The sequence below is a fragment of the Rana temporaria genome, chromosome 12, assembly GCF_905171775.1.
Source record: "Rana temporaria chromosome 12, aRanTem1.1, whole genome shotgun sequence".
NCBI classification, from domain to species: Eukaryota; Metazoa; Chordata; class Amphibia; order Anura; family Ranidae; genus Rana; species Rana temporaria.
In genome coordinates, this window is record NC_053500.1 from 12,466,396 (window position 1) to 12,486,695 (window position 20,300).

A 20,300-nucleotide genomic window follows, 5' to 3' on the forward strand; every position below is an offset into this window, starting at 1 on the left:
CCAACCCGAAGGGAAGCGCCACGAATTGGAAATGACGTGAAGCCACCATAAAGCGTAGATATCTTTGATGTGGCTGATAAATTGGAACATGAAGGTAGGCATCCTTTATGTCTATGGACGCCATGAAGTCGTCCTTTTGGAGTGTGGCAGCTGCTGACCGCACGGATTCCATCCGAAATGAGCGGACCCTTAAGTATGCATTTACCATCTTTAGGTCCAAAATTGGCCTGACATCTCCATTGGGCTTTGGGATGATGAATAGGTTGGAGTAGAAACCCAGTCCCTGTTCCAGGACTGGTACCTCTACTATTACTTCCTGGGAAAGTAGATGATCTAGAGCCGATCTTAATGCGGCTCCTTTCTCCAGATCGTTTGGAATCCTCGACTCCTGGAAATGAGGAGGAGGAAACCTTAGGAACTCTAGCTTGTAGCCTGTGGCCACGGAAGACCGTACCCACTCGTCGGGAATGCTGGCTTCCCAAATCTCCGAAAAGAGTCGCAGCCTTCCCCCCACCTTCGTGGGTGGGGGCGCCCCTTCATAAGGTAGACTTGGGGGCTGGTTTTGCTGGTTTGCGAAACCACTGCCTCTTGCCTCTAACAGCCTGTCCTTGTGATCTGCTGTTGAAGCCGAAGTTTGTTCTTGCAGGAGGCCGTCGATACTGCTTGGCATTAGAGGGCCCCTGCCCAGGGGAGGACTGTCGTTTAAACGCAGGCCCCTGAACCTTCTTCTTAGTTGGCAAGAGAGTACTCTTGCCGCTTGAAATGGTCTGAATGTATTTATCTAGGTCCTCTCCGAAGAGCCGTCCTCCATGGAAGGGGAACCCTACCAGGAGCTTCTTGCATGGGGGCTCAGCCTCCCAGCTTTTTAACCATAAGAGCCTTCTCATATGGATAAGGGATAACGATAAACGTGACGCTTGCTGGATAGAATCCTTGATTGCGTCTACCGTAAAACATATGGCCTTAGGGACATCCGAAAATTCTTCTGCCTGCTCGGCAGGAATAAGTTCAAGCATTTGCTTAAATTGATCCGATAAAGCTTGAGCGACTCCAATCGCAGCCACGGCTGGCTGTACTACTGCCCCTGCAGAAGTGAAGGAGTTCTTAAGTAGTGCTTCCAAGCGCTTATCAACTGGATCTTTGAAAACCTGTATGTTTTCTACAGGGCATGTTAACGACTTGTTAACACATGAGATGGCTGCGTCTACTGCAGGAGAAGCCCATCTCTTGTAAAACTTTTCTTCCATAGGATACAAGACAGAAAATTTCTTAGGTGGTAAGAAAACCTTGTCTGGTTTGTTCCAATCTTGGAACAAGACTCCCTCCAATAGAGGATGGATCGGAAACACAGCACTGCTTTGAGGCGCCCTCAGTGAGCCCAAAGCTGAAACCGTTGATACCTGGAGATCTGGTACAGGCAGGTTGAATGCCTTATGGACCAAGTCCGTCAAGCCTTGAATCCACCAGCTCTCCCACAGGGAGACTGCCCCAGATTCCTCAGTATCCGGATCCTCGATCCCTGAACCTACTTGGTCCTTGTCCAAGAGGTTGTCCAATTCCCCAGAGGAAAGGACCTCCTCTTCCGAGGGTCCGCGCACGGGTGACGGAGATCTATTCCGCTTACTACCCCGCATAGCTGCGGCTATCATTTCTCCCATGCTTCTCCGCATTTCATTTAAAGAGGTGAGTAACACCTCCTCCGTGACCATCTTAGGGTTGGGTTGACTCGCGTCAGCTCCAGTCCCAGATCCCGATGGCCCAAAGGCTCCCAGTGGGGAAAGCAGCGGCATAGCTCTATCCGAGACCTCAGAATCTGTGGGGGAATCCCCACCTTTGTACCCTCTGACTTGTTCCTTGATGCCATTGTACAATACCGAGGTACACCTGCTACTTATTGGTACCTGGGACTTATAAATAGTTAAATGCCCAGACACCTGTTTGGGGAATAAAAAATGTTTCCTCTACCCCAGATGACACTTTTTTTTTTTTTTTTTTTTCAAAGAAAAACTTTTCCTTTTTTTTTTTTTTTTTTCAATCTAGGCAAGAAAAAACATTCTATCCCCCTGAGTAGTATTGCCAAAGAAAAGACTATGAGATGGAAAAGAAAAAACAGCCTATTCCTAGGCTAAACCACAATCTTCTGAAGACTGTAGTATTCTTTCTGGCCACTGTGTGTCCTCAGCGCCCCGTGCTTCACTCCAGTCCTTCCTCCCTCAAGCCAAGTATTGAATGAGCTGTGGCATCTAAGGAAGGGCCGCCCCTTCCTTAAACCACTGACCCGCCCTTCCCCCCCAGCTAAAACGGCGCCAAATGCGTCTATAACACGTGCACGCGCACCGCGCGCGCGCCCGCCGACGGGGGGGGGGTTGGGAGGAAGGGCCTCTCTGTTCCTGCAGCCGCAGGCCTGGAACCCACGAGGAGGTCAGCGTTTTGCCTGCCTTGCAGGCATGAGGAAGAGGACTGGATAGAGCATCGCCTGGAGGCTTGCAGGTAAGCATAGCTCTCTGACACACACATACATTTGTACACAAAAGGCCCCACTCACAGCTTTTCCAACACTACCAGGGAGGTCACTTTTTATGGGGAATAATAACATATAGAGCCATCCTATCTTCATGATATGTGACTGGTTTGCCAGATGCAATGCATAACTTTTAGGCATGTCCCCTGTGACCTCCCAGAAAAAACTTGCTAAGAGCCAAGTTCCGCAAGTTTTCCCCTTACTTACCTGCTCCATGCCGCAGGACTTTGCAAAGCAAGAGGCCCAATCTTCCCCCATCTCCGTGGGGATGTCTAGACCTTCAGGCCCTGGGAACCTTCTTCTTCCATGAAGGATCCACTGTCCTGGGCCCATACAGCACCCTGGCAAACAGAAAACATTAGGCGCCCAAAGGTTTTCTAAGTTCTGGGCCCAGGGTCCAGCTCTCTTGAAAAGAAAGCATTATGGGCTATACCCCAAGGGTTTGGGGTCCGGTTACTGACCACTTTAGCGCTCAGGCTTTTTTGGACAGAACCGGTAGCTCACCTAATCCCAAGGATGCGGAGGCAAGCTAAACCATGACTAACACCTAAGACACTGGCGAAAAAACTGAGGTACTCCTCCTATGGGAGGGGGTTATATAGGGAGGGGCATTTCCTGTTTGAAGATTGCCAGTGTCTACACCTGAAGGTACTCCATATAACCCATATAGTAATGAATGCCGCTCTGTGTCCCGTGATGTAACGATAAAGAAAAGTGCTCTGGTCTTTCACCAGCAATATGGTGTGGGGGTTAAGCGGTTAAGAAATAAAAAAATTGAAGGTTTAATACCTTTGGGAACCCTGCTAATAATTGATATATGTACAGATAATGGTAAATCAGCATACCTGGGAGTGAGAATACCCCCCCCCCCCTCTTACAGATCACCAAGATGATCATTAGTGTCAGCGGTTATTTATCCCACAGTGAGAAATGATTCATTACTGAAGGAACCCCCAGCAACCTCTGGAGGGGCCCTAGCTGAAAAAGGCTGGCCTATACCTCCCACACTGGTACCTCCAGGATAAAACATACCCAGGTTCTCCGCCTTGTATGCGATCTTCTCTGGCTGACAGAAAGGCAGGGAGTAATATTCATATGGCAGCTGGGTGCGGGAGCTGGTAAGCTTCACAGCCTAGTAGAGAAAGCAAGGAGGACAGACGTCATAACAAGCACAAGTCATTATTTATTAAACAGGCCGATGATGGAAAAGGCTTCTCACCTTAATGTCCACAGGGGCATCCTTGTGGAAATTGATGGGGGCCACACCGGGTACATAGAAGGCACCTGTCCCATGAAGTAGGCAGAGGCTGATCAGCAGCCACGCATAGGTCACCTAACAAAAAGATAAAAAAAAGACATTAGAATGAAAACAAAAAGCTGCAAAACGTACACTTTTTTACTTTCTGCTTTAAAACAAAGTTAATTAAAAAAATGATAAAAAGAAGAAGAACTTTCTTCATGAATTTAGGTCAAAAATGTACCAAATGCCCTCTGATGACGTGCCCTTGCACGAAATGCATTAGAGCTGGATTACGCGCTGACGTCACGTCACCATTTCCAGGGATCCGGATTGGCGACCAGCTTAGTAAGTGGATTTGAATTGCTGTTTTTACAAGTCATGTTATCTACTTTTATGCGATTTTATGTGGATCCTTTACTTTGAAATGAATGACTACACTATACCGATTTGTTAAAAAATAATAAATATATAATAATAATAATACTATTATTATTATTATATCAGACCCTTGGTGTGGCTCTATGTGGGGATAACCCTCTTACCATAAAGCCCTTGCATGCACAGACGCCCCCCTCTGGCAAACATCAGAAATTCGGACACCTGTGGACCTATCTAGCAGTTGGATGGTCGTGTAGGAGAGGCTGGGAGTTTTTATTGTCTATTGAAGCGCTGCTAATGGCAGCATAGAATCTGCTAAATGCATTATTAGCACTGAGCACAAGTGGTGGTGTGTTAAGACCGAGCTTGACAAATTTGCTTTGAATCTAGTAGCCAGGTTTTTTTAAATCAGCTGTCCGGCACCCGGGAACTGCATGTCCGGGGCGTCGGCCAATAGGCAGGCACCCTCGGGGGAACGGATGAATCGGCACCCTCGGGGGGGAACCGATGAGGCGGCACCCTCGGGGGGGAACCGATGAGGCGGCACCCTCGGGGGGGAACCGATGAGGCGGCACCCTCGGGGGGGAACCGATGAGGCGGCACCCTCGGGGGGGAACCGATGAGGCGGCACCCTCGGGGGGAACCGATGAGGCGGCACCCTCGGGGAACAATGAGGCGGCACCCTCGGGGGAAACGGATGAGGCGGCACTCTCGGGGGAACGGATTTAAATGAAGCGTGTCCCCGCGCCGAATGAATTGCGCATGCGCCGTCCCTAAATTCTCCGTTCTCGGCACTCTCCCGGGGGGACGGATGAGGCGCCACCCTCGGGGGGAAGGATGAGGCGGCACCCTCGGGGGAACGGATGAGGCGGCACCCTCGGGGGAACCGATGAGGCACCGGTGGTAAGGAAAGGGTGACAGATCAAGCCCACAACCCCATCACCCAGATGTCAAACTGAGAAGGAGATGTCGGAGATGGGTGGGCAGAGAGAGGAAGACACTGGTTCCCACAAAAGATCGCATATCCAGCTTCAGCAGGCCGCAAAGCTACAGCCTCAGCCCGATCTCTTAGACCCCTTTCACACTGAGCCGCCCATAGCGTCGACAGTAAAACTCTGCTATTTCTACCGTTGACACTATGGGCGGATTTGGGGCCCTTTTAACCCCCGCTAGCAGCCGAGAAAGAGTTAAAACCGCAGCACATTGCGGCGGTTACAGCCGCGATGTCCCATTGATTTCAATGGGCAGCAGCGGTGGAGGAGCGGTAAACACACCGCTCCAAAGATACGGCTAACAGGACTTTTTATTTTCCGTCCTGCTAGCGCACAGCTTCAGTGTGAGAGCCCTCAGGCTTTCACACTGGAGACAATGGAGCAGCTGTTTGAGCTGCTCCATTATTTAAAGCTATAGCGTCTGCAATAAGCCCTCAGTGTGAAGGGGGTCTTAGTCCATGCACCCATGGTGGAGGGGGGCACACGGAGAGAATCCAGACCGCTGCTGCAGTGTAGCTCAGGCTCTAGGACACAATTTTTCCCCATTGATATACACTTTATTCTGGGATTCTTGAGTCCATAGATCATCACAGTGAATAGGATGTTATTGCTTTATATGCGATTCATATACTGCAAAGGGCGGGGCCAACTCAATATTGAACCCTACGGACTAAGACGCCATTAAAGGCAGGTGTCCCAATACTTTTGACAATGTGTGTGTAGACGCTGCGCATTATTGATGATGGTTTAGATTTTAGGTTTTGAACGTGGACCTATCGCTAGCTGCCTTCTCTATACCTCTAGTGCAGACGATTTGCATTGTAGGCCAAAAATGTATTCTGCTACATGTCAAGAAAAAAAAACACTCCAATCCACAGCCAATTAGGTGAGGGGGAAAAAGTATTTGACCCCCTGCTGGTTTTGTACGTTTGCCCAATAAATGATCAGTCTATAATTTTAATGGTTTTAATGGTCGGTATATTTTAACTATGAGAGACAGAATAACAACAACAAAAACGCATTTCAAAGAATTCTAAAAAGTTATAAATTGATTTGCATTTTAATGAGTGAAATAAGTATTTGATCCCCCCTATCACTCCGCAAGATTGGTGTCTTCTATACAGGTAACGAGATTACCAGAGTGAACCCAGTCCCCCCCCCCCGATACCCCTAAATAAAATCTAGTGGAACCAATAGCGTTCAGAAGTCACCTTATTAGGAAATAGCGTCCACCTGTGTGCAATTTACTCTCAGTATAAATACAGCTGTTCTGTGAAGCCCTCAGGAGGTTTTGTTAGAGAACCTTTGTGAACAAACAGCATCATGAAGGCCAAAGAACACACCAGACAGGTCAGGGATAAAGTTGTGGAGAAGTATAAAGCAGGGTTAGGTTACAGAAAAATCTCCCAAGCTTTGACCATCTCACAGAGCTCTGTTCAATCCATCATCCGAAAATGAGTATGGCACAACTGCAAACCTACCAAGACATGACTGTCCACCTAAACTGACCGGGCCGGGCAAGGAGAGCATTCATCAGAGAAGCAGCCAAGAGGCCCATGGTAACTCTGGAGGAGCTGCAGAGATCCACAGCTCAGGGAGGAGAATCTGTCCACAGGACAACTATTAGTAGTCTCTCCACAAATCTGCCCTTCATTGAAGAGTGACAAGAAGAAAGACATTGGTGAAAGAAAGACATAAGAAGTTGTTTGCAGTTTGTGAGAAGCCATGTGGGGGAGGGGACACAGCAAACATGTGGAAGAAGGTGCTCTGGTCACATGAGACCAAAATTTTACTTTTTGGCCTAAAAGAAAAACGCTATATGTGGGGGGAAAACTAACACGGCACATCACCCTGAACACACCGTCCCCACTGTGAAACATGGTGGTGGCAGCATCATGTTGTGGGGATGTTTTTCTTCAGCAGCGACAGGGAAGCTGGTCAGAGTTGATGGGAAGATGCATGGAGACAGTCTGCAAAAGACTTGAGACTGGGGGAGGAGGTTCACCTTCCAGCAACATAACGACCCTAAACATACAGCCAGAGCTACAATGGGAAGGGTTTAGATCAGGAGTCTTCAAACTACGGCCCTCCAGTTGTTTAGAAACTACAATTCCCATCATGCCTAGTCATGTCTGTGAATGTCAGAGTTTTACAATGCCTCATGGGACGTGTAGTTCCGCAACAGCTGGAGGGCCGTAGTTTTGGGAGATCCTTGGTTTACATCAAAGCATATTCATGTGTCAGAATGGCTCAGTCACAGTCCAGACCTAAATCCAGTTGAGAATCTGTGGCAAGACTTGAAAATTGCTGTTCAGACGCTCCCCATCCAATCTGACAGAGCTTGAGATATTTAGCAAAGAAGAATGGGCAGAAATGTCCCTCTCTAGATGTACAAAGCTGGTAGAGACATCCCCCAAAAAGACTTGCAGCTGTAATTGCAGTGAAAGGAGGTTCCACAAAGTACTGACTCCGGGGGGCGCCATACAAATGCCCCCCACACTTTTCACATATTTATTTGTAAAAAAATTTGAAAGACATTTATAATTTTCCTTCCACTTCACAATTATGTGCCACTTTGTGTTGGTCTATCACATAAAATACATTTGTATTTTTGGTTGTAACATTTCAAGGGGTATGAATACTTTTTCAAGGCACTGTATAACCACAGCAGGGACGTCATCGGGTGGCGTGTGGTTAAACTTCGGCTTTCAAAACAAGACAGAAGAACTTCCTCTGTGTTCCGTGAATCAGACTTCTATAAGAGCTTCAGCAACACTCCCCTCCCCACCCAACTCAGATTTTTTACAACATTCCTGTGATGCGCGGCGAATCGTTCCATGAAGGAGACGCAACTCGTGTCAGATGTGACATTTCCTCCCATCCTCCAGCCCTCATGCACATTGGAGTCACTTGTCATCCGATTTGATAGGTCACCCCTGTTGCCGGCAATCGCACTGTTCAAATCGGCGTGATGAAGGCTTTGCGGAGCCGCATCAATTTTGTCAGTTTTGGGTGCGACTTTCATAGACACCTGTGCATGAAGCCGCACGCGTCTTCCAAGTAGCCGCACACGTCTTCCAAGTGGCCGCAAGTAGCCGCACACGTCTTCCAAGTAGCCGCACACGTCTTCCAAGTGGCCGCGCGCGTCTTCCAAGTAGCCCTGACATGCAGCTTTGAAGTCGCACGATTTCAAATACAGAGCCAACGTGAACGAGAGCTCAAAGATCCAACTACCGTATTTGCCGGTGTATAAGACGAGTGGCACAGTGGGGGCATGTAACGGAACGGCACAGTGGGGGCATGTAACGGAACGGCACAGTGGGGGCATGTAACGGAACGGCACAGTGGGGGCATGTAACGGAACGGCACAGTGGGGGCATGTAACGGAACGACACAGTGGGGGCATGTAACGGAACGACACAGTGGGGGCATGTAACGGAACGGCACAGTGGGGGCATGTAACGGAACGGCACAGTGGGGGCATGTAACGGAACGGCACAGTGGGGGCATGTAACGGAACGGCACAGTGGGGGCATGTAACGGAACGGCACAGTGGGGGCATGGAACGGAACGGCACAGTGGGGGCATGGAACGGAACGGCACAGTGGGGGCATGGAACGGAACGGCACAGTGGGGGCATGGAACGGAACGGCACAGTGGGGGCATGGAACGGAACGGCACAGTGGGGGCATGGAACGGAACGGCACAGTGGGGGCATGGAACGGAACGGCACTTGGTTCTGGCTACCCCTCAGCTTCCAGAAAGACTAGTAGGAAGGGGGTCGTCTTATATGGCGAGTATATCCAAAAATCAAAAATTTTCCTGGAAAAATAGGGGGTCGTCTTTTACGCCGGCAAATACGGTACTCATTTTTCCACCATAGTTCGGGAGGATGTGGGTAAGCGGAAGATCCGTTCCCCGGTTTGTGCTGCACAAGCTGACAAACAGAAAGGCCCCTGAGGCGCTTTAGCGCTAAAAATACCACCTGTAAAGCGCCTCTCCAGTGTGAAAGCCTGAGTGCTTTCACACTGGGGCCGTGGCAATTGCGGGACCGGAAAAAAACTCCTGCTAGCCGCATCTTTGGGGTGGTTTGGGAGCGGTACAAACATCTAAATGAATGGGCAGCGCTGCTGAAGCGCCTTCAAACCGATTCGGCAGCGCTGCAACACGGGCACTTTTAACCCTTTCTTTGGCTGCTAGTGGGGGTTAAAAGCCGATAAAATGACGGTAGAGTGCCGCTAAAACTAGCGGCGCTTTACCGCCGACGCCGGGCACTTTCAGTGTGAAAGTAGCCAAAGCAAAATGGATGGAAACCTCTGGAGATGTCATTACCAAGTATAACCAGGATTGATAAAAAATCAATGATTTAAAAAGAAAAAATAATCAAAATAGAAAAAAATAAGAAGAAAAATCCATCATCACAGGGGATGAGTCCCGGTGACACCGGCTTCACCCGGAATCCCGCGTATTCCTCTGATCTGACGCCTTCTTTGGTTTTCCCGCCTGAAGAGCATCATGACGTGGCGGCAATCCAAGAATGTGCGACATCAATTCTGCAACCGATCCCTAAGGTCCCATTCACACCCGAGCGTTTTGTCGCTTGAAGCGCGACGCTCAAAAACGCTAGAGGGGAAAAAATCCATTATTCCCTATGGAGATGGTTCACATCTCCACTCCAAAACGCCTGACGCCGAACGTTTGAAGTTCAAACAAGTTCCGGACCCTTTTTTGTCGAGCGAATTGGGCGGTTTGGGCGTTTTTAAAGCGTTTGTATTTCCCATAGAAAGTAATGGAAACGCTCGATTCAAGCGTCTAGCACGACTACGGGCGTTTTGACGCTTTAATCAACATTTCACCCAGGCAGAAAATAAAAAAAAATCTACAAACACAGCAACAAGTGATGAAAAGATGATAATTTTTCCTATTGGCTAAAATAAAAAAACGTCGAAGTACAAAAACGTCGGACGACGCTGTATGCAAACGCGCAAAAACGCTACGCTCAGGTGTGAATGCAGCCTAAAGAGGACTTCGCTGACGGTTTCCAGTTTTATGAACGTTGCCACAAGTGTGTGGTGAAGGTTGGCGATTGTTTTGAAGGCCAATAAAGGGAATTTGTTTTGTGATACCATTCACCCAACTTTTTAGACACCTCGTATACATCGTGACACTAATAAAAGGAAATATGTAAATTAACCCATATCTGGTATTCTTATACTGGGCACCTTCACCCCCCTTCTGCTTATTACGCTGTACTTCTTTGCTTTATATATACAGTAAAACCTTGGATTGCGAGCATAATTCGTTCCAGAAACACGCTTGTAATCCAAAGCACTTGTATATCAAAGCAAATTTCACCATAAGAAATAATAGAAACTCAAATGATTTGTTCCACAACCATTTATTCATAAATCCTTCAGTGTATAGTCCATATAAAAAGATTATAGCAATATGATTGGTTGTGTAACCATAAAATGTCCATCCACAAATGGAAGCCTCCACAAGGGGATTAGAAGCAAAATCCAGCAGGAGCTCCAGAGTATAAAATAGAAGAGAGGCACCTCTAAGTGTAGCAATAAGGTTACATTTAATGAAGGTACAATATTTAGCAACTCACATGGCTGATGATTAAAAGAAGCATATCCAAGTATTCAGGCATCCGGGGTAGAGGTCAACCGATATATCGGTCGATATTTCGCTTTTTTTAAGAAATAGTCATCGGCCGATTATTATGTAAAAAAAGACCAATTGAATAGGGATCTGAGGCAGGGGCGTGCTGGGTGGAAATCCCCCGCCTGCCATCTGGGCCGCTGACTGCCGACTTTCCTTTTTCCCCCAGTGGAGGAAGTCGGCAGCAGCGGCCACCAATTGGCTGTTAATGGTCACGTTCTGGGGTTTGTAGTCCGGAGGCAGAAGCAGGGCACGCGCGCAGCACGTCAGGGGACGACTGGAGCTGCCTTTGGCCAGGCGAAGGAACAGAGCCAGGAGCGCTCCGCTGGTGGGAGCTGATGAGGTGGCAGTTAATTACATTGAGCTGGACCAGGGGTCACCGACCAGCTGGACTGGGGGGGCACCTGGACTGGGGGGGGCACGCTATATATCCCATCCATAGGAGATCACACACTATATATATCCCGTCCATAGGAGATCCCACGCTATATATCCCGTCCATAGGAGATCACACGCTATATATCCCGTCCATAGGAGATCACACGCTATATATCCCGTCCATAGGAGATCACACACTATATATCCCGTCCATAGGAGATCCCACACTATATATCCCGTCCATAGGAGATCCCACACTATATATCCCGTCCATAGGAGATCCCACACTATATATCCCGTCCATAGGAGATCCCACACTATATATCCCGTCCATAGGAGATCCCACACTATATATCCCGTCCATAGGAGATCACACACTATATATCCCTTCCATAGGAGATCCCACGCTATATATCCCGTCCATAGGAGATCCCACGCTATATATCCCGTCCATAGGAGATCACACGCTATATATCCCGTCCATAGGAGATCACACACTATATATCCCGTCCATAGGAGATCACACACTATATATCCCGTCCATAGGAGATCCCACACTATATATCCCGTCCATAGGAGATCACACACTATATATCCCTTCCATAGGAGATCCCACGCTATATATCCCGTCCATAGGAGATCCCACGCTATATATCCCGTCCATAGGAGATCACACACTATATATCCCGTCCATAGGAGATCACACACTATATATCTCGTCCATAGGAGATCACACACTATATATCCCGTCCATAGGAGATCCCACACTATATATCCCGTCCATAGGAGATCACACACTATATATCCCTTCCATAGGAGATCCCACGCTATATATCCCGTCCATAGGAGATCCCACGCTATATATCCCGTCCATAGGAGATCACACACTATATATCCCGTCCATAGGAGATCACACGCTATATATCCCGTCCATAGGAGATCACACACTATATACCCCGTCCATAGGAGATCACACGCTATATACCCCGTCCATAGGAGATCACACACTATATATCCCGTCCATAGGAGATCCCACACTATATATCCCGTCCATAGGAGATCACACGCTATATATATCCCGTCCATAGGAGATCACACACTATATATCCCGTCCATAGGAGATCACACACTATTTATCCCGTCCATAGGAGATCCCACGCTATATATCCCGTCCATAGGAGATCCCACGCTATATATCCCAACCATAGGAGATCACACGCTATATATCCCAACCATAGGAGATCACACACTATATATCCCGTCCATAGGAGATCACACACTATATATCCCGTCCATAGGAGATCACACACTATATATATCCCGTCCATAGGAGATCACACACTATATATCCCGTCCATAGGAGATCACACACTATATATCCCGTCCATAGGAGATCACACACTATATATCCCGTCCATAGGAGATCACACACTATATATCCCGTCCATAGGAGATCCCACGCTATATATCCCGTCCATAGGAGATCACACGCTATATATATCCCGTCCATAGGAGATCACACACTATATATCCCATCCATAGGAGATCACACGCTATATATCCCGTCCATAGGAGATCACACGCTATATATCCCGTCCATAGGAGATCACACACTATATATATCCCGTCCATAGGAGATCCCACGCTATATATCCCGTCCATAGGAGATCACACACTATATATCCCGTCCATAGGAGATCACACGCTATATATCCCTTCCATAGGAGATCACACGCTATATATCCCGTCCATAGGAGATCACACACTATATATCCCGTCCATAGGAGATCACACACTATATATGCCGTCCATAGGAGATCACACGCTATATATCCCGTCCATAGGAGATCACACACTATATATCCCGTCCATAGGAGATCACACACTATATATCCCGCCCATAGGAGATCCCACACTATATATCCCGCCCATAGGAGATCACACGCTATATATCCCGTCCATAGGAGATCCCACGCTATATATCCCGTCCATAGGAGATCACACACTATATATATCCCATCCATAGGAGATCACACGCTATATATCCCGTCCATAGGAGATCACACGCTATATATCCCGTCCATAGGAGATCACACACTATATATATCCCGTCCATAGGAGATCACACACTATATATCCCGTCCATAGGAGATCACACGCTATATATCCCGTCCATAGGAGATCACACACTATATATCCCGTCCATAGGAGATCCCACACTATATATCCCGTCCATAGGAGATCACACGCTATATATCCCGTCCATAGGAGATCACACGCTATATATCCCGTCCATAGGAGATCACACACTATATATATCCCGTCCATAGGAGATCCCACGCTATATACCCCGTCCATAGGAGATCACACACTATATATCCCTTCCATAGGAGATCACACGCTATATACCCCGTCCATAGGAGATCACACACTATATATCCCGTCCATAGGAGATCCCACGCTATATATCCCGTCCATAGAAGATCACACACTATATATCCCGTCCATAGGAGATCCCACACTATATATCCCGTCCATAGGAGATCCCACACTATATATCCCGTCCATAGGAGATCACACGCTATATATCCCGTCCATAGGAGATCACACACTATATATCCCGTCCATAGGAGATCACACACTATATATCCCTTCCATAGGAGATCCCACACTATATATATCCCGTCCATAGGAGATCACACACTATATATCCCGTCCATAGGAGATCCCACACTATATATCCCGTCCATAGGAGATCACACGCTATATATCCCGTCCATAGGAGATCACACACTATATATCCCGTCCATAGGAGATCACACACTATATATCCCTTCCATAGGAGATCCCACACTATATATATCCCGTCCATAGGAGATCCCACACTATATATCCCGTCCATAGGAGATCACACACTATATATCCCGTCCATAGGAGATCACACGCTATATATCCCGTCCATAGGAGATCCCACACTATATATCCCGTCCATAGGAGATCACACACTATATATCCCGTCCATAGGAGATCACACACTATATATCCCGTCCATAGGAGATCACACACTATATATCCCGTCCATAGGAGATCACACACTATATATCCCGTCCATAGGAGATCACACGCTATATATCCCGTCCATAGGAGATCCCACGCTATATATCCCGTCCATAGGAGATCACACGCTATATATCCCGTCCATAGGAGATCCCACACTATATATCCCGTCCATAGGAGATCACACGCTATATATCCCGTCCATAGGAGATCACACACTATATATCCCGTCCATAGGAGATCACACACTATATATCCCTTCCATAGGAGATCCCACACTATATATATCCCGTCCATAGGAGATCCCACACTATATATCCCGTCCATAGGAGATCACACACTATATATCCCGTCCATAGGAGATCACACGCTATATATCCCGTCCATAGGAGATCCCACACTATATATCCCGTCCATAGGAGATCACACACTATATATCCCGTCCATAGGAGATCCCACGCTATATATCCCGTCCATAGGAGATCACACACTATATATCCCGTCCATAGGAGATCACACACTATATATCCCGTCCATAGGAGATCACACGCTATATATCCCGTCCATAGGAGATCCCACGCTATATATCCCGTCCATAGGAGATCACACGCTATATATCCCGTCCATAGGAGATCACACACTATATATCCCTTCCATAGGAGATCACACACTATATATCCCGTCCATAGGAGATCACACGCTATATATCCCGTCCATAGGAGATCACACACTATATATCCCGTCCATAGGAGATCACACGCTATATATCCCGTCCATAGGAGATCACACACTATATATCCCGTCCATAGGAGATCACACACTATACGTCCCGTCCATAGGAGATCACACACGCTATATATCCCGTCCATAGGAGATCACACACGCTATATATCCCGTCCATAGGAGATCACACACGCTATATATCCCGTCCATAGGAGATCACACACTATATATCCCGTCCATAGGAGATCACACACTATATATCCCGTCCATAGGAGATCACACACTATATATCCCTTCCATAGGAGATCCCACGCTATATATCCCGTCCATAGGAGATCCCACACTATATATCCCATCCATAGGAGATCCCACGCTATATATCCCGTCCATAGGAGATCCCACACTATATATCCCGTCCATAGGAGATCCCACACTATATATCCCGTCCATAGGAGATCCCACACTATATATCCCGTCCATAGGAGATCCCACACTATATATCCCGTCCATAGGAGATCACACACTATATATCCCGTCCATAGGAGATCACACACTATATATCCCGTCCATAGGAGATCACACGCTATATATCCCGTCCATAGGAGATCACACACTATATATCCCGTCCATAGGAGATCACACGCTATATATCCCGTCCATAGGAGATCACACGCTATATATCCCGTCCATAGGAGATCACACGCTATATATCCCGTCCATAGGAGATCCCACGCTATATATCCCGTCCATAGGAGATCCCACGCTATATATCCCGTCCATAGGAGATCTCACACTATATCCCGTCCATAGGAGATCACACACTATATATCCCGTCCATAGGAGATCACACGCTATATATCCCGTCCATAGGAGATCCCACGCTATATATCCCATCCATAGGAGATCCCACACTATATATACCCCGTCCGTAGGAGATCCCACGCTATATATCCCGCCCATAGGAGATCCCACGCTATATATCCCGTCCATAGGAGATCACACACTATATATCCCGTCCATAGGAGATCACACACTATATATCCCGTCCATAGGAGATCACACACTATATATCCCTTCCATAGGAGATCCCACACTATATATATCCCGTCCATAGGAGATCACACACTATATATCCCGTCCATAGGAGATCCCACACTATATATCCCGTCCATAGGAGATCACACGCTATATATCCCGTCCATAGGAGATCACACACTATATATCCCGTCCATAGGAGATCACACACTATATATCCCTTCCATAGGAGATCCCACACTATATATATCCCGTCCATAGGAGATCCCACACTATATATCCCGTCCATAGGAGATCACACACTATATATCCCGTCCATAGGAGATCACACGCTATATATCCCGTCCATAGGAGATCCCACACTATATATCCCGTCCATAGGAGATCACACACTATATATCCCGTCCATAGGAGATCCCACACTATATATCCCGTCCATAGGAGATCACACACTATATATCCCGTCCATAGGAGATCACACACTATATATCCCGTCCATAGGAGATCACACGCTATATATCCCGTCCATAGGAGATCCCACGCTATATATCCCGTCCATAGGAGATCACACGCTATATATCCCGTCCATAGGAGATCACACACTATATATCCCTTCCATAGGAGATCACACACTATATATCCCGTCCATAGGAGATCACACACGCTATATATCCCGTCCATAGGAGATCACACACTATACGTCCCGTCCATAGGAGATCACACACTATATATCCCGTCCATAGGAGATCACACGCTATATATCCCGTCCATAGGAGATCACACGCTATATATCCCGTCCATAGGAGATCACACACTATACGTCCCGTCCATAGGAGATCACACACGCTATATATCCCGTCCATAGGAGATCACACACGCTATATATCCCGTCCATAGGAGATCACACACGCTATATATCCCGTCCATAGGAGATCACACACTATATATCCCGTCCATAGGAGATCACACACTATATATCCCGTCCATAGGAGATCACACACTATATATCCCTTCCATAGGAGATCCCACGCTATATATCCCATCCATAGGAGATCACACACTATATATCCCATCCATAGGAGATCCCACGCTATATATCCCGTCCATAGGAGATCCCACACTATATATCCCGTCCATAGGAGATCCCACACTATATATCCCGTCCATAGGAGATCCCACACTATATATCCCGTCCATAGGAGATCCCACACTATATATCCCGTCCATAGGAGATCACACACTATATATCCCGTCCATAGGAGATCACACACTATATATCCCCGTCCATAGGAGATCACACGCTATATATCCCGTCCATAGGAGATCACACACTATATATCCCGTCCATAGGAGATCACACGCTATATATCCCGTCCATAGGAGATCACACGCTATATATCCCGTCCATAGGAGATCCCACGCTATATATCCCGTCCATAGGAGATCCCACGCTATATATCCCGTCCATAGGAGATCACACGCTATATATCCCGTCCATAGGAGATCCCACACTATATATCCCGTCCATAGGAGATCACACACTATATATCCCATCCATAGGAGATCCCACGCTATATATCCCGTCCATAGGAGATCCCACACTATATATCCCGTCCATAGGAGATCCCACACTATATATCCCGTCCATAGGAGATCCCACACTATATATCCCGTCCATAGGAGATCCCACACTATATATCCCGTCCATAGGAGATCACACACTATATATCCCGTCCATAGGAGATCACACACTATATATCCCGTCCATAGGAGATCACACACTATATATCCCGTCCATAGGAGATCACACACTATATCCCGTCCATAGGAGATCACACGCTATATATCCCGTCCATAGGAGATCACACGCTATATATCCCGTCCATAGGAGATCACACACTATATATATCCCGTCCATAGGAGATCACACGCTATATATCCCGTCCATAGGAGATCACACACTATATATCCCGTCCATAGGAGATCCCACGCTATATATCCCGTCCATAGGAGATCCCACGCTATATATCCCGTCCATAGGAGATCTCACACTATATCCCGTCCATAGGAGATCACACACTATATATCCCGTCCATAGGAGATCACACGCTATATATCCCGTCCATAGGAGATCACACACTATATATCCCGTCCATAGGAGATCCCACGCTATATATCCCGTCCATAGGAGATCCCACGCTATATATCCCGTCTCATTACAGCATATTATTGCATTATACTTTATTGCAAATTATTGTAAAGTAAAAATCTGAATATAAAAATATTAAATACATTTCTGGGCAATCAGAAGTGACAGAACATTACAATCGGGGGGCGTTTGTGTATCAGGCTGGGGGGGGGGGTCGCCTGCTGTCTTTCGCAATGTATAAGGGGCTGGGGGTCAGGGGTATTAATGGTGTCGGGGCAACTGTACATTGCATTTAGTTTCAGGCCCCTGTGTGTGTGTATATACAGCTGGGGGCCAGGGGCCCCATACACTAGATCCACTGCAGCCTGTGTGTATATAGCTGGGGTCCCAATACACTGGGTGGAAAGGGAGGAGCTCCACTGTTAATATTATAATATGGTCAGGGGCCCCCAGTCCTCTGTAGGGCCCCACCTTGAGCCTAAGCAGTAATGGGGCATCATTTACCCCCTCTACACCACACACTCGGTATTAGGGGCCCCCCATTACTCTCTGGGGGGTCCCATCCTCTTCACACAGAAAGGGCTGTTATGGTTCTGCACTTCCGGGATGTCAGCCCCCCTCCTGACACCGACTTCCGGTTCCGCCCGGTGGCCCCCTCCTCCCTCTCACCCCACTGCCCTCACCCGGCCCCCGTCTCTGCCCACCTCGCCCGGGGTCCCCCATCTCCTCCCCGGGGCCCCCGGAGCTCCCTTAGCCGGACACTCACCCCAGCGGCCGCCATCTTGGATCCACGTGTCCCTGGTGACGTCAGCGGAAGTGACTCGTTCCTGGGCCCAGCCGGGTTTATTGTCATGGCAACCGGCGGAGTGTCCACTTCTCTGACAGGACTGAGGCGTGAGGCACCGATTGTCATCACTGAGCCTGTCTGTGCCTCATACCTCAGTGTGTCCAGAGATCAGTGTCCTTTATCATACATGTCAGTGCCTCATACCTCAGTGTCCTATATCATACATGTCAGTGCCTCATACCTCAGTGTCCTATATCATACATGTCAGTGCCTCATACCTCAGTGTCCTATATCATACATGTCAGTGCCTCATACCTCAGTGTCCTATATCATACATGTCAGTGCCTCATACCTCAGTGTCCTATATCATACATGTCAGTGCCTCATACCCCAGTGTGTCCAGAGATCAGTGTCCTGTATAATAAATGTCAGGGCCTCATACCTCAGTGTGACCATAGATTAGTGCCTCATACCTCAATGTGACAATAGATTAGTGCCTCATACCTCAATGTGACCATAGATTAGTGCCTCATACCTCAGTGTGACCATAGATTAGTGCCTCATACCTCAATGTGACCATAGATTAGTGCCTCATACCTCAGTGTGACCATAGATTAGTGCCTCATACCTCAATGTGACCATAGATTAGTGCCTCATACCTCAGTGTGACCATAGATTAGTGCCTCATACCTCAATGTGACCATAGATTAGTGCCTCATACCTCAATGTGACCATAGATTAGTGCCTCATACCTCAATGTGACCATAGATTAGTGCCTCATACCTCAATGTGACAATAGATTAGTGCCTCATACCTCAGTGTCCTATATCATACATGTCAGCGCCTCATACCTCAGCGTGGGCCAGATCCAGAGAGAGAGTACGTCCGGCGTATCTACTGATACTCCGGCGTACTTTCAAATTACCGGCGTCGTATCTTTGTTTTGAATCCTCAAACTAAGATACGACGGCTTCTGGGTTAGATCCGACAGGCGTACGTCTTCGGATCTAAGATGCAATACTTCGGCGTCCGCTGGGTGGCGTTCACGTCGTTTTCCGCTTCGGGTATGCAAATTAGCGATTTACGACGATCCACGAACGTACGCGCGGCCGTCGCATTCTCTTACGTCGTCTCTAGTCGGCTTTTTCCGGCGTATAGTTAAAGCTGGTATTTTGCGGCGTATAGTTAGACTTGCCATGTTAAGTATGGCCGTCGTTCCCGCGTCGAAATTTAATTATTTGCTTTGTTTTGCGTAAGTCGTCCGTGAATTGGGATGGACGGAACTCACGTCTAAGTTAAAAAAATGACATCGTTGCGACGTCATTTTGCGGGAAATTTAGATACGGAGCATGCGCAGTTCAATCGGTGCGGGG

General features: G+C 47.6%; 1 protein-coding gene across 1 annotated transcript in view; it reads right to left on the reverse strand.

The window, feature by feature from the left end:
• Positions 1-18,984, reverse strand: part of TM9SF4 (transmembrane 9 superfamily member 4) — a 45,422-nt gene extending 26,438 nt beyond the window's left edge. Inside the window, exons 1-3 of the mRNA XM_040331609.1 lie at positions 18,907-18,984; positions 3,741-3,854; positions 3,554-3,653 (exon numbers count right to left, since the gene is read on the reverse strand). Coding sequence (XP_040187543.1) covers positions 3,554-3,653; positions 3,741-3,854; positions 18,907-18,921 — 229 coding nt within the window. The 5' untranslated portion in view covers positions 18,922-18,984. The remainder of the gene's footprint in view (positions 1-3,553; positions 3,654-3,740; positions 3,855-18,906) is intronic.
• Between the last annotated feature and the right edge of the window lie 1,316 nt (positions 18,985-20,300).